The sequence below is a fragment of the Raphanus sativus genome, chromosome 6 (assembly GCF_000801105.2).
Source record: "Raphanus sativus cultivar WK10039 chromosome 6, ASM80110v3, whole genome shotgun sequence".
Classification (NCBI taxonomy): Eukaryota; Viridiplantae; Streptophyta; class Magnoliopsida; order Brassicales; family Brassicaceae; genus Raphanus; species Raphanus sativus.
The window spans coordinates 43936903-43949547 of record NC_079516.1 but is presented as its reverse complement, the minus strand read 5'-3'; the positions used below and the strand labels follow the sequence as shown (position 1 = coordinate 43949547).

The 12645-nt window shown below is 40.8% G+C and overlaps 4 protein-coding genes across 4 annotated transcripts; 3 read left to right on the top strand and 1 right to left on the bottom strand.

Annotated features, from left to right (window-relative positions):
- Nucleotides 1-251: 251 nt before the first annotated feature.
- LOC108813476 (protein transport protein SEC23 C) lies at nucleotides 252-3872 on the top strand. Its single transcript, XM_018586045.2, has 12 exons — nucleotides 252-1083; nucleotides 1165-1338; nucleotides 1427-1588; nucleotides 1682-1824; nucleotides 1930-2005; nucleotides 2091-2266; nucleotides 2359-2440; nucleotides 2655-2732; nucleotides 2833-2994; nucleotides 3077-3340; nucleotides 3436-3540; nucleotides 3631-3872. The coding sequence occupies exons 1-12, from the start codon at nucleotides 343-345 to the stop codon at nucleotides 3763-3765; spliced, it is 2298 nt and encodes a 765-aa protein (XP_018441547.1). The 5' UTR covers nucleotides 252-342; the 3' UTR covers nucleotides 3766-3872.
- Nucleotides 3873-4183: 311 nt separating this feature from the next.
- LOC130496797 (uncharacterized protein At3g43530-like) lies at nucleotides 4184-7180 on the top strand. Its single transcript, XM_056989272.1, has 5 exons — nucleotides 4184-4447; nucleotides 4583-5176; nucleotides 5467-6207; nucleotides 6289-6456; nucleotides 6540-7180. Exons 2-5 carry the CDS (start codon nucleotides 4592-4594, stop codon nucleotides 7038-7040), a joined length of 1995 nt encoding a protein of 664 aa, XP_056845252.1. The 5' UTR covers nucleotides 4184-4447; nucleotides 4583-4591; the 3' UTR covers nucleotides 7041-7180.
- A 252-nt stretch (nucleotides 7181-7432) lies between these two features.
- LOC130496070 (uncharacterized) lies at nucleotides 7433-8012 on the top strand. The gene is made up of 2 exons (XM_056987824.1): nucleotides 7433-7639; nucleotides 7729-8012. The coding sequence occupies exons 1-2, from the start codon at nucleotides 7499-7501 to the stop codon at nucleotides 7939-7941; spliced, it is 354 nt and encodes a 117-aa protein (XP_056843804.1). The 5' UTR covers nucleotides 7433-7498; the 3' UTR covers nucleotides 7942-8012.
- An 83-nt stretch (nucleotides 8013-8095) lies between these two features.
- On the bottom strand, nucleotides 8096-12568 carry LOC130496069 (protein FAR1-RELATED SEQUENCE 3-like). The gene is made up of 2 exons (XM_056987823.1): nucleotides 8433-12568; nucleotides 8096-8362 (listed from the first exon to the last, which is right to left on the bottom strand). The coding sequence occupies exon 1, from the start codon at nucleotides 12019-12021 to the stop codon at nucleotides 9340-9342; it is 2682 nt and encodes an 893-aa protein (XP_056843803.1). The 5' UTR covers nucleotides 12022-12568; the 3' UTR covers nucleotides 8096-8362; nucleotides 8433-9339.
- Nucleotides 12569-12645: the final 77 nt, after the last annotated feature.

Below are 12645 nucleotides of genomic sequence, written 5' to 3'. Positions count from 1 at the left end.
TTAATTTTAGAAAACATATTAATGTAAGTGGAAAAGACAAAGCATTAAAATAGGAAATATTATTTAATTATGTATTTAATTCAAATTTAATTTTGGAAAACACATTAATTAAAATGGAAAAACATCATTAAAATAGGAAGTATTATTTAATGTCAGTGGCATGAAAGTGTAAATAATACTGAAAATTAAGGGGTATTCTATATGTGTACTTCTTTTTTAATAATATAAGATATTTTCGCTCTGGCATTTGGGGGGGATGAGGGAACTCTTTCGACTTTCGTTAGCTCTCTGAGGCATTTGATCGAACACTTAGTGTGTGTGTATGTGTGCGAGTTCCCGATCATGGCGGAGTTCGCAGAGCTCGAAGCTCAAGACGGCGTTAGAATGCCATGGAACATCATCCCCGTCGCAAAGACCAACAAGGACCAACCAATCGACTCCGAGATCCCAGTTTCCGCCCTCTACACACCTCTCCACTCCTCCTCCACCACCACCCCACTCCTCCCTTACCCCCCTCTCCGTTGCCGAACCTGCCGCTCCGTCTTAAACCCATACTCCGTCGTCGACTTCTCCTCCTCCACTTGGGGCTGCCCTTTCTGCTTCAACCGCAACCCCTTCCCTTCCAACTACTCCTCCTCCATCTCCGACACCAATCTCCCTCCCGAGCTTTTCCCTCTCTCCACAACCGTCGAGTATCTCTCCTCCTCCTTCTCCTCCTCTTCTCCTCCTCCCGTCTTCCTCTTCGTCGTCGACACTTGCCTCTTCTCCGACGAGCTCGATCTCCTCAGATCCTCTCTCTTCCAAGCTCTCGACCTCATCCCCGACTCCTCCGTCGTCGGACTCATCACCTTCGATTCGTTAGTCCGCGTCTACGAGCTCGGCTTCCCACACTGCACCAAATCCTACTTCTTCCACGGAAACAGAGACTGCACCAAAGACCAGGTCCTTGATCACCTCTGTTTCTTCGTCAACAACCCTAAACCTTCTTCCGGCGTCATCGCCGGCGTTAGAGATGGTCTCTCCGCCCAAGACATCGCTCGGTTTCTTCCTCCAGCCTCCGATTGCCAGTTCACTCTTCAATCCGTTCGTGAAAATTCAATTCAATCGCTTTCTTTGGTTTTTATCAATCAGAACAGTGTTTTGTTAATCTGTTGATTTTCTTAGGTTCTTGAGGAGCTTGAGAGCAGCCATTGGCCGGTTGCAGCTCATCACCGCCCTGCCAGGTGCACTGGTGTTGCGCTTCGTGTCGCTGCTTGTCTCTTAGGAGCTTGCTTCCCTGGCTCTGCTGCTAGAATCATGGCTTTTATTGGTGGACCTTCCACTCTTGGCCCTGGAGCTGTATGTCTCCTTTCTCTCCTACTCTCTGTTGGAATCTTTGGTGCTAGCTCAAGATCTTTTTTACCTATGCCTTTTTTTTGTACCGTAGATTGTTTCTCGGGAGCTTTCTGAACCGATTCGTTCTCATAAGGACATTGATAAAGATTCTGCTCTGTATTATCACGAAGCGGTTGAGTTCTATGAGAAGCTTGCGAAACAACTTGTTCATCAAGGCCATGTTCTTGATGTTTTCGCCAGTTCTGTTGATCAGGTGATTGGATTGAGAGAGTTTTGTTTAGTAATGTCTTCTTTTGTGTGTTTGTTTGTAGCTACGTTTAATTCTAAAACTTGTGCATTTGTGAAGGTTGGCATAGCTGAGATGAAAGTTGCAGTTGAGCAGACTGGTGGGTTTGTGGTGCTTGCTGAAAGTTTTGGCCATTCGGTGTTTAGGGATTCTCTCAAGCGCGTGTTTCAGTCAGGTGAAAATGATCTAGGCTTGTCTTCATGGTAATGGGTTTACCTAACTCTCATGCATGTTTTGAACAATTTCTTATCTGCTATGTTTATCTTCAGTGAGTTAGTTTTTAACAGTTTCTATATATTTGTTTACAGTGGTATATTTGAAATTAACTGCTCAAAGGGTGTCAAAGTTCAGGGGATTATTGGCCCTTGCGCATCTCTCGAAAAGGTATCATTCAAAAGTGTGATGGTATCTTTGTTTCCTTTTAAGTTCGTTGTGATTAAGAAGTTTACTTTCCGATGATTGTTTCCAGAAAGGACCGTTATGCTCTGACACTGGCATTGGTCAGGGCCACACAAGCGCGTGGAAGATGTGTGGCCTTGATAAAAGTACTTCCATATGTTTGGTTTTTGAGATTTCTAAAAGGGAGTCAGCTGACGTCGTTTTGCAGTCGCAGATCAATCAGTTCTACTTCCAGTTTTTAACATAGTAAGTGATCTGAAGCTTTCTGTAAAAAAATTGCAAGTTATGGACGGAGAGGTGGAGACACTTTGTACTAAATGATATTTATGTTTCTGTAGTTATCAGCACTCAAATGGTCAAACAAGGCTCCGGGTTACAACTCTTTCAAGAAGATGGGTCTTGGGAACTGAAAACTTACAGGCAAGTTTTCAGCAGTATAGTTATGATATATAATCTTATGAGAAAGGTGGATCTATATTGCTTGTTTCATTAGCTTGTTCTTGTGAGGAGAACTAGTTATGTTTCTCCACTCTAGGTTCTGGTTCGAATTCATATTTGAGAAGTACATTTGACTGGTAATGTTTATATTTGTATATAGCTATGATCAGTATTCCTCAAAATTTGCTTAGTATAGGAGTTGACAAATGGATTTGACCAAGAAGCAGCTGCTGTGGTCATGGCAAGACTTATTTCTTTCAAAATGGAGACTCAGGTACTCGTTGGTAGCTAGATTATTATAATAAGCTGAATATCTGCTAGATCATATCATGTCTTAGTGTTTTGTTTAGGTTTCTTACTTTGTTATGTTACAGCCTGAGTTTAATCCGCAAAGGTGGGCGGACAAAGGTTTGATAAATCTATGCTCCCGGTTTGGAGAGTACCAAAAGGGCAATGCTTCTTCATTTAGCCCGCCTTCTCAGTTATCAAATTTCCCCCAGTTTGTGTTTCACTTGCGCCGATCTCAGTTTGTCCAGGTACTCTGCTTTCACTGTCCATAAGAGGCTGAGGTTACTGTAAACAATCTTTAAGCACATTTTGGTTTTTCTCTTTTTGTAGGTCTTTAACAGCAGCCCAGATGAGACAGCATATTTTCGAATGATATTGAACCGAGAGAACGTTTCGAATTCAATCGTGATGATTCAACCATCGCTGGTTTCTTTCACATATCATTCACAGCCAGAACCAATTCCTCTGGATGTGGCATCCGTTGCAGCTGATAGAATCCTACTGTTGGATGCGTACTTCACACTCGTAATATTTCACGGTGCCACAATCGCTCAATGGAGAAAAGATGGATACCATCATCAACCTGAACACCAGGTACACATTATCATCTCCATCCATCATCTTAAAAGATAAGATATGAATAATTAAAAAAAATGTTCTCTAGAGTCTGATATTATTCTCTTTGTCAGGCACTTGCGCATCTGTTGCAGTCTCCTAGAGACTATTCAGACACAATAATAAACGAAAGGTTTCCCATTCCGCGTCTTGTCATATGCGATCAATATGGTTCACAGGTACATCTCCTGAGTAGTAAAATCAGCTCATGTTTCTCTGAGATAGATTTGATTGCTGGATTAATGTTTGTGTTGTGTTTTTTTGGGCAGGCTCGTTTTCTACTAGCAAAACTGAATCCTTCATCAGATGGAAACGGTCCTTTTTCAGGAGGGAGTAATGTATTCACAGATGATGTTAGCTTGTCTGTGTTTCTTGATCATCTTAGAAGACTCATTGTTCATTAAAGTGACCCTTTTTTGTCGTACAGATTGCCCTTTTTGTATTTCTTTTTTAACAGAATGTAACATTTGTATTAACAAAAAAAATAAAAGTTCTTAAAAGTTGACCAGAATTGAATTTTTCGAACAAATGTTCGAAATACAATACTGAAGTAAGGTTAGCGTAATATAGTTGCAAAACTCAAGGGGTCAAATTGGAAGAAGCGGTTTAAACTGAAGGCGGTTTCATTGGAATGAGCCTAGGCCCATTATACAGGAGAAATCGTCTCCACCGCCCTTACATGAAAATTTTAATTCTGCAATCTCCTCGTTATAACTGAATATTGTATATACAATTATTTTTAAATCGAGAAATGAATGAAATACTAAAAAACCAATCAAGTTGACAATATTTACAAAGAAAACCAGGGTCAAACCCATCCAACCAGTGACCCGTCGGATCTACACGGGTAAACCAAAGTAAACCAGAAAATCCCAAAAATGAAACGCGATTTGTAATCGTTTCTCGAATCTGTTTATATTTTCCGATTTCTCATTTCCTTTAAACATTTTTTCGAGCCATTTTTTCATTCTCTCGGTCTCGAAACTCTTCAGTTTCTCTCTATCTCTCGCGAAACTCAAGAGAAGAAGCAGATCTCTCATCTCATCGAGGCATCTCGATCTCGGTTTCGCCAAACAAGGAGAAGAGGTAATGGTCGTGAGGAGATTCAATTCTAGGGTTTCAATTTAGGTTCTCGAATTTGTTCTTCTCTCAGTCCGTGTCGTGTCTCGATCTCTCGATTAGGTCTTGTAAGGTTGTTGAGAGTCTTAATTTTCGTTGCAGGAACTGAAAATGGTGAAGACGAAATGGACGAGGAAGAAGAAGAAAACGAAACCATTGAAGGATATAACATCTCCATTGAAAGATATTGAGATTCCGAAAGAGATTGAGAAAGAGAAGAAGAACGATGTGAATCTCGTTGAAGATAAAGAAAAAGAGGCGAACCCTGTTGAAGATAAAGATTCTGAGATGGAGACGAACACTAATGAAGAGAACGAGACCGAAGAGAGAGTTGATGATGAAGAGGCGAACAAGGTTCAAAGTGATGTAGAGGAAGAAGATGAACAGAGGTCAGAGGAGGAAGAGAGGTCAGAGGAAGAACAGGAACATAGGTCAGAGGAGGAAGAGAGGTCAGAAGAGGAAGAGAGGTCAGAGGAAGGAGAGGAAGAGAGGTCAGAGGAGGAACAGAGGTCAGAGGAGGAACAGAGGTCAGAGGAGGAAGAGCGGTCAGAGGAAGAAGAGGAAAGAGAGGAAAGAGAGGAAGGAGAGGAAGAGAGGTCAGAAGAAGAGGCGAACTTGGATGAGAGCAATGATGGAAGAAGAGAAGGACGTAGGGAAGAAGGAAGTAGGGAAGAAGAAATTTACAATGTAGACAATGTAAGTATTTCTACATCTCATAGTTGTAGAAAACAATTGATACAACTAAAGATAACTGGTTTGTTTGTGATATGATGTAATGATATGGTTGATCTTATTTAGTAATTGGGCGTGTGGTATGTGTGAGATGGGAGAGTTTGGTGAGGAGTATGTTAAATTAGATAGGCTGTTATCTTGTACAACTAGAATAACTACTGGAATAACTAGTGGAATAACTACTGGAATAACTACCGGAATAACTAAGTATAACTAAGTATAACTAAATGAGTTTGTTTCTTGGTTGGTTGCAGGAATTCGTCGAAGAGGAGCCGGTCGCGATAAAACCGTTAGGCATGTACTTCCCACCTTCTGAGTATAGGAAGAAGATCAAGATATCGACGAGGTGTTTTATTGCTGATGTATTAAAAACCCTAGGCGAATTAAAGCCTCCGATGACTCCGGTAGAGAAGAGTTGGTTTGAGACTCATCCGCAGTTCAAACACATATTCCACATGCCACAGGCTGGAAACCACAAGGTAATGGGGATGTGGATGCTCCTTCTCCGAACCGTACGCATAGTAAAAGAAAAGGAGGCTTGGTTTGCGGTGAATGGTTGTCCAATCCGCTACGGTATTAGAGAACATGCTTTGATATCTGGTTTGAACTGTAGAAACTATCCACTGAACTACAAGCAATCCGGAGGCACGAACTTTGTGAAGAAATATTTTGGCCATCGAGTAGTTAGGTATCATGACGTGAAAGCAATGGTTCAGGAGGGAATGGAACCTGGTCGTGATAGGTTGAAGCTGCTGGTCTTGTATTTTCTATCGAGTGTTATAGTTGGGCAAAGAAGGGCCGGTGAAGATGCCCCTCCCGTGGAGCCATTCTTGCTTAGAGCAGTTGATGATCTCAACTTATGCAAAACATTCCCTTGGGGTAGATTGTCGTTTGATTACATGCTTAGACAGATTTCTAACACTATGAGCCATTTTGATGGGGAGGTGAAAGAAGGTGTGATTTGGCCAGTTCCCGGATTCTGTCTTCCAATGGAGGTAAATGTATATGACTCGTATGTTGAATATTTGCATAGAAATTATGATATTGACACTGGAAAGGTTTTTTTACTTGTGTAGTTCTTAGCATTTGAGGCCATCGAGAAATTGGGGGAGAAATTCCGAGAGCGAGTACCAGATGAAGACGTACACCCAACATGTCCAAGGATGTGCCGATCAATGTTCAAGAGAAGTGAAATGAAGGGATTTCCACTAGAGAAAATAAATAAAGCACTCGGTGATACTACGGTTAGTTGTCCCATGTATCCAAATATTGTAGATAACATGTTATGTAATCTTTTGGAAATTTGAATAAGGCGTTGACACTGCAGGACATTGAGAACATCTTGGCTTGTACCGACGAAGACAAGACTCTACTAGATGGGATAACAGAACCAGAAGACATCAGAGATAAGGATGACACGATTGTGGAGAGTTGGATGAAGGTGGTGGAGAGGGGTTATGTTGTTAGGTTTGAAGATATGTTGAAGGAAGATGTGGCTGCTAGACAAGCCCCTCCCCCTGAGCCTCAGATTGGAAACGACACAGAAGCTACCAATGAAGCAGGAGGGAACAGCGTCAAGCTAGATGAATTGGTGCAAGTCATTAACAGCTTCAAAGAAGATATTGGAGGGCGGATGACGAAGATTGAGGAAAAGGTTGGGGAGATTGACTCAAGACTCGCTGCATCGGAAGGTTTTGTTCAAGAGCTCTTAGATGGTAGGAATGTGAATGCGGATATGGAGGAGGAACAACAGGGCGTCTCGAAGAGGTCAAGGAACAAGACAAAGGACATCACTTCCAGGGCAAAGAAGAAGTCAAAGAAAAACTGATCAATTGCTTTTGTTGTTTGTTATGAACTTATGTTGCTTATGTGTGTTCTAAAACATGTTGCTTTTGTTTGCTTTTGGAACTAGGTGTTCTAAAACTTTGTTTGCTTTTTGGAACGAGTAAGAGAAGGTGTGTACTAAACTTATGTTTGCTTTTGGAACTAGGTGAGTAAGTACAACTATGGAAAACTAATAAAACTATATCTAACTAGTACAACTAGGTGATTATTTGATTGGTTCTCCAATTAAATAAACCGGATTTGATTGGTTCTCTCTCACTCTTCACTCTCCTCTCATCTCTCTCTCATCTTCCCTAGAATCTTCTCATAAATATACTTTTACTTTTCTCTCTCTCTCTCTTCCTTTAAAAAGAAGTCAGACGATTTCTCATTCTTTATCTCTCTCTCTCTCTCTCTCTCTCTCTCTCTCTCTCTCTTCCTTTAAAAAATCTTCTACTGAAGATGGAATATGGTTCGGGATCGTCCAGGAGAAGGCCAAAATCTGGTCGGAAATTGTGCTCATGTGCCTTAGAGGCGACCATATATCAAGCTTGGACAGAGAAGAACCCAGGGCGACGATTTTATGGATGTCCGCGGTACAAGGTATGGCATCTGATTATACAACTTGTTATCTTGCAATTCCATGATGAATAATGACTCGAATAATAGATTGGATTTGGATTATGTGACAGGAGCCAAATGGATGCAACTTCTTCTCCTGGTTTGATAAAGAGGATGGTACATTATGGCAAAAAAGAGCTTTGCTTGAAGCCCGGGATGAGATCCGAGAGCAGAGTCTGGTGATTGAGCAGTTGAAGGAAACAATTGCGGAACTGAGAAGCAATTTGGAGAAGAAAGAAAATGAAGATGAGATTGTTAGGAAGTTTGAAGACTTCTTTGTTTAAGCCAATGAATCCATTTGTATGTTTAAGAAGACCTCTATGTTTAATAAGACCTCTATGTTTACTACGGAAAACTACAGAAAACTACCGAAAACTAAGGAAAAACTACCGAAAACTAAGGAAAAACTACGGAAAACTACGGAAAACCACACAAGTCTTAACTTAACACAACATCACATACATAATCCAAATAAGAAACACGTACAAGGAGATCCACATACAAGTCTTAACAAACAAAGACTTGTATTTACCGAAAATTAAAGACATACAAGTTGTTCAAACAAACTAACACTTCTCAAACACGTGGGATAAGTAGTTTCAGAGCTGCAATTTCCGCAGCCATGTCGTCCACCTCCTTCCTTAAGCGGCGAACCTCTTCCTCAACTCCGATGACCCATGGCTGACGGAAGTGGAGACCATCATCCTGTCAGTTTCACATTGTTATTACATATTGCATTATCTTTCGGAAAAGAAGGGAAAATCCATATTTTTACCTCAAACTTGTCGCAAGTGAAGTACTTGCGGCCTGGTGAGAAATCTTTATCTTTCGGATTAGCTGAAACCTCGTTGACAATTCGTCCCCCGCATGGGCAAGATCTTGGAATCCCGTACTCAGCATCGCATGTATATTGAACCATGTCCAAGTGTTTCTTCGTTTTCTTCATCTCCCTCCTTTCCTGTTTTTCAACCCATGGATCCATCTCGAGAGAAAGATGACTGAATTGTAATTTTGAGAGTAAAGTGAAGATGAGGAGAGTCGAGGAGAGATAAAGGTTGTAGAGAGATGAGGAATGTGTGGTGAATGAGAGAGTAGAAGAGATAATGTTTAGAAAGCCCGCCTAAAATTTAAAATGTTTTGGAAAGCCCGCCTAAATTTTAACTTAGTTCTCCCTAAGATAGTTGTTGTACAGAATTTACAAATAGTTGTACATCGGGTGATTTCCATTTATTTCAGTATTACAAGTATTTATATATTTTTTTAGTAGTTGTCCAATGATATATAAGATTTCATAATATGATTATTGGTGTTTCGCGTAATTAAAGTGTCTATAAGATCTCTAAAACGAAATCTCATCTTCAGTATTCACATATTTAGCAAAGTGAGTCCAAAAGTGTATGTAGTATGTTGGGTGGTTGTTTTGATTCTTGAATAATAATTTTTTATCTTATGTTGGATAGTTGTTTTGATTCTTGAGTAATAATTTTTTATCTTCTATTGGATAGTTCACTTCACTATAAATATCATTTGATGATGCAACTTTGTAAAATTCACACTCAGTTCGAAATTCAATTTCAGATAGTTATACCAGCATCAATATCAGTTCGACATAGTTGTACAAAGAAAACAGAGTAAATTCACACTCAATTCGACTTAGTTGTACAAACAGAACAGAGTAAAATTCAAACATTTCGATTTCCAAATAGCAACCATTGCAGGCTTTGTCTTGGTCGCCTTTTATTTTGTGTCCTTGGCCTACGCTCCCCTGCTGATGGAAACCGTTTCACTCTTTTTCTTCCCCTCTGCTCAATGCGCTTAGGAGCCAAGATCTTCTTGTTTTTTATGTAATCCGGGACATCCCATTGGCTCCTATCCGGAACCACATATATAGTCCTGTAATATGCCAATGCCCACAGCTCTGTCCAATAGTATTTAGATATCAAATCTTCTAAATCGAAAACGTGATTGCTATCACCTTTCTTAGAGTAGAAAATGAAAGCGGCTAAGCCGTGGACACAAGGATACTTTTCAATGTCAAAGAACCTGCAACTGCAGCTTTTGGCTAGTAAATTCACCAAATACGGTTTCCCATCTCTGCCCATGACACTGTATTCAAGGTGAAAAGCATTTAGCTCCGACACAATTAGGCATTCTGCTTCCCCCCACGTGTCATGCACAAAGTTTTCCACTAGAGGCACCAGTTTCCGCTCACTGGATCCTCGAACTGTCTCTTGCCTGTGCGTATTAAACCAATCTGCAGTTTTTTTAACAATCGTATCCAACATTGGTATTAAAGAGTACCTCCTCGCGTCTTTGAACACGCTGTTCATCGACTCCACAACGTTGCTTGTGTCAATGTTGTATCTATCTCCTGGAAACCAACACCTCGCCCACTTTTCTTTCTCACTACTTTCCTCAAGATACTTCGCAGCAGATGGATACCGAGTCTTGAAACCGGAATAAGCAGCATCGAATTCAGGCACTGTGTAAATCCGAGCAATGTCCATAAATCTAGCTTCAACAACATCCTTGTTGACGTTTGGCACATGACCTCTCACATTTTGCGCCAAATGCCATATACAATGCGCATGATGAGCCATCGGAAACACACTAGCTATGGCATTTATGAGGCTTACATTTCTGTCACTCATAAATACCAACTCCGATGAATCCGGCACAACACTTTTCAACATCTCAAAAAACCAAGTCCAACTCTCCTTATTCTCGCCATCTAATACACCAAAGGCTAACGGATAATGGTGCCGATTAGGATCTTGGGCAGTGGCAAAAACGAGTACACCACCATATCCATTTTTCAGAAATGTGGCATCCACTGTTATCACTTTCCGCATCACTTGAAAACCTTCAATGCTGGCTCCCAGAGCGATGAACAAATATTTGAATTTGTCTGACTCATCCAATTCCACGCTTGATATTGTCCCATAATTCATCTTCTCCAACATGTACAAATAACAGTACAACATCTGGTAACTTTCTTCCGGAGTCCCACGCAAAACATTTACAGCTTCGTTTCTACCTCGCAAAGCAGTGGAGTACGATACCTTCACACCAAGTTTGTTCCACACAAGTTCGATAATGCTTTTAGGAGGAGGAGTTTCCATTTGTCCAGGATAATCATCATGCAATAGAGATGCAACTAGCTGTGGTGTTCCTTTCCTCCTTGAGTTGCATTTACTCTGACTTCCACGAGAGCATGTATGCAAGTTCGAGTACGTTCTAATAGAGAACGTTTCACTCCGGCCAATTTTTGCAGCTCGTACTCCCCATTGACAACCTTCCTTCGGACATTTTAACACTAATCGCTGCTTATCCGATTTTACCACCTCAAACCCAAAACTATTCGAACATGCTCCTCGATCCACCACTTCTTGCACTGCCTTTTTACTAACAAACTCTTGTTGTATTTTCAACCCCAAACCGTCTTCCCATGCCTCCATAAATGGAACTGGTTTGGCAAGAGGAGGTGCCTCTATATATCTTCCACGCATTTCTGACTCTTGTGTACCATTGTCCTCCATTCCACCAGCATTACAATCCTCTCTTCCACCAGCATTACAATCTTCTCTTCCACCAGCATTATCATCCTCTCTTCCACCAGCATTATCGTCCTCCATTCCACCAGCATTACAATCCTCTCTTCCACCAGCATTACAATCCTCTCTTCCACCAGCATTATCATCCTCTCTTCCACCAGCATTATCGTCCTCCATTCCAACAGCATTATCGTCCTCCATTCTATCAGCATTATCATCTTCCTTTCCACCAGCATTATCATCCTCCTTTCCACCACCATTTTCATCCAAATTAACTTCTTCATCAACTGCTTCCAACATCTCCTGAATCGCCACTATCCCCCGCTCAGATTGTTTTTCAACTAGAATGTTGCCACCATATAAAGTTATGGCTCTATCTCCGAAATCATTGTCATTCGAATGCAACACTTCATAGTTCATACCTAACGAACTTCGTTTACCTAACGAACTTCGTTTGCCGGCTCTTGAAAGTTGCTCGGGGAGTTCTGATCTTCTGATGATTTCCACATACAATATGCACCTGCGGTTCTCTTTATCAAGAGACAATAGATATACACAAAGGTCTTCATCATCAAGAATGATAAATTGTTCCTCAGACCCAATCAACAGTGGAATATAACTCAATTTCAACTTCACTGAACTTTCATCTATCCCAAGCTTCTTGCATATCCGTGCTTCTACCATTGAAACAGTTATATCGTCCACTTCATTCTTAATCACTACACTATACATGTGACCTTCGCATCTGAAATGTATGATGACGTTGTTGCTCATTGGATCCTGACAAGACAACCATTGAATATCATTCATTATGCATCGAAATATTCCAACATAATTAATTATTAACCGTTCTCGTTCAGTAATACTAGTATAACTAGCTGTACAACAAATATCAGTAATACTAGTATTACTAGCTATACTACAAATATCAGTATTACTAGCTCTACTATAGTTTCACTAGTTCTCCTATCTTAGCCGTATTGATTTTCAAATCTACAATCAATGTACTACGATTTAACTCTCCAATGCAGCTAATTTCACTCATAATGGACCAAATCGACCTCCGGCAACATCTACATCCATTCCAATCAGGTTTTCTCATCGAGGATTGCAACATTTATACATACATACCCGTTTTCACCTTTCCAGTACAGTGGAAGGTAGTGCAGCCTTTGATTGCGAACTCGATTGATATAGATAGGACCGAAGATCGATCTTCGACTCTGGAGCTTCGGATTGGGGAGGCAAATCGAAAGAAAGGAACTGAATTGGAGGAGGGCAGCTCAGTGGAGGACGAGAGCGTCGTGCATCGTTTCTCGATTTCGTTTTTCGATTTTCTTTATTCCACAACGCAGAGACGCAAACGCAATTCCACTCTCGGTTCAATTGAGAGGTTCAATTGCAACTGGTTTAATTTTCTTTATTTTCAAATTT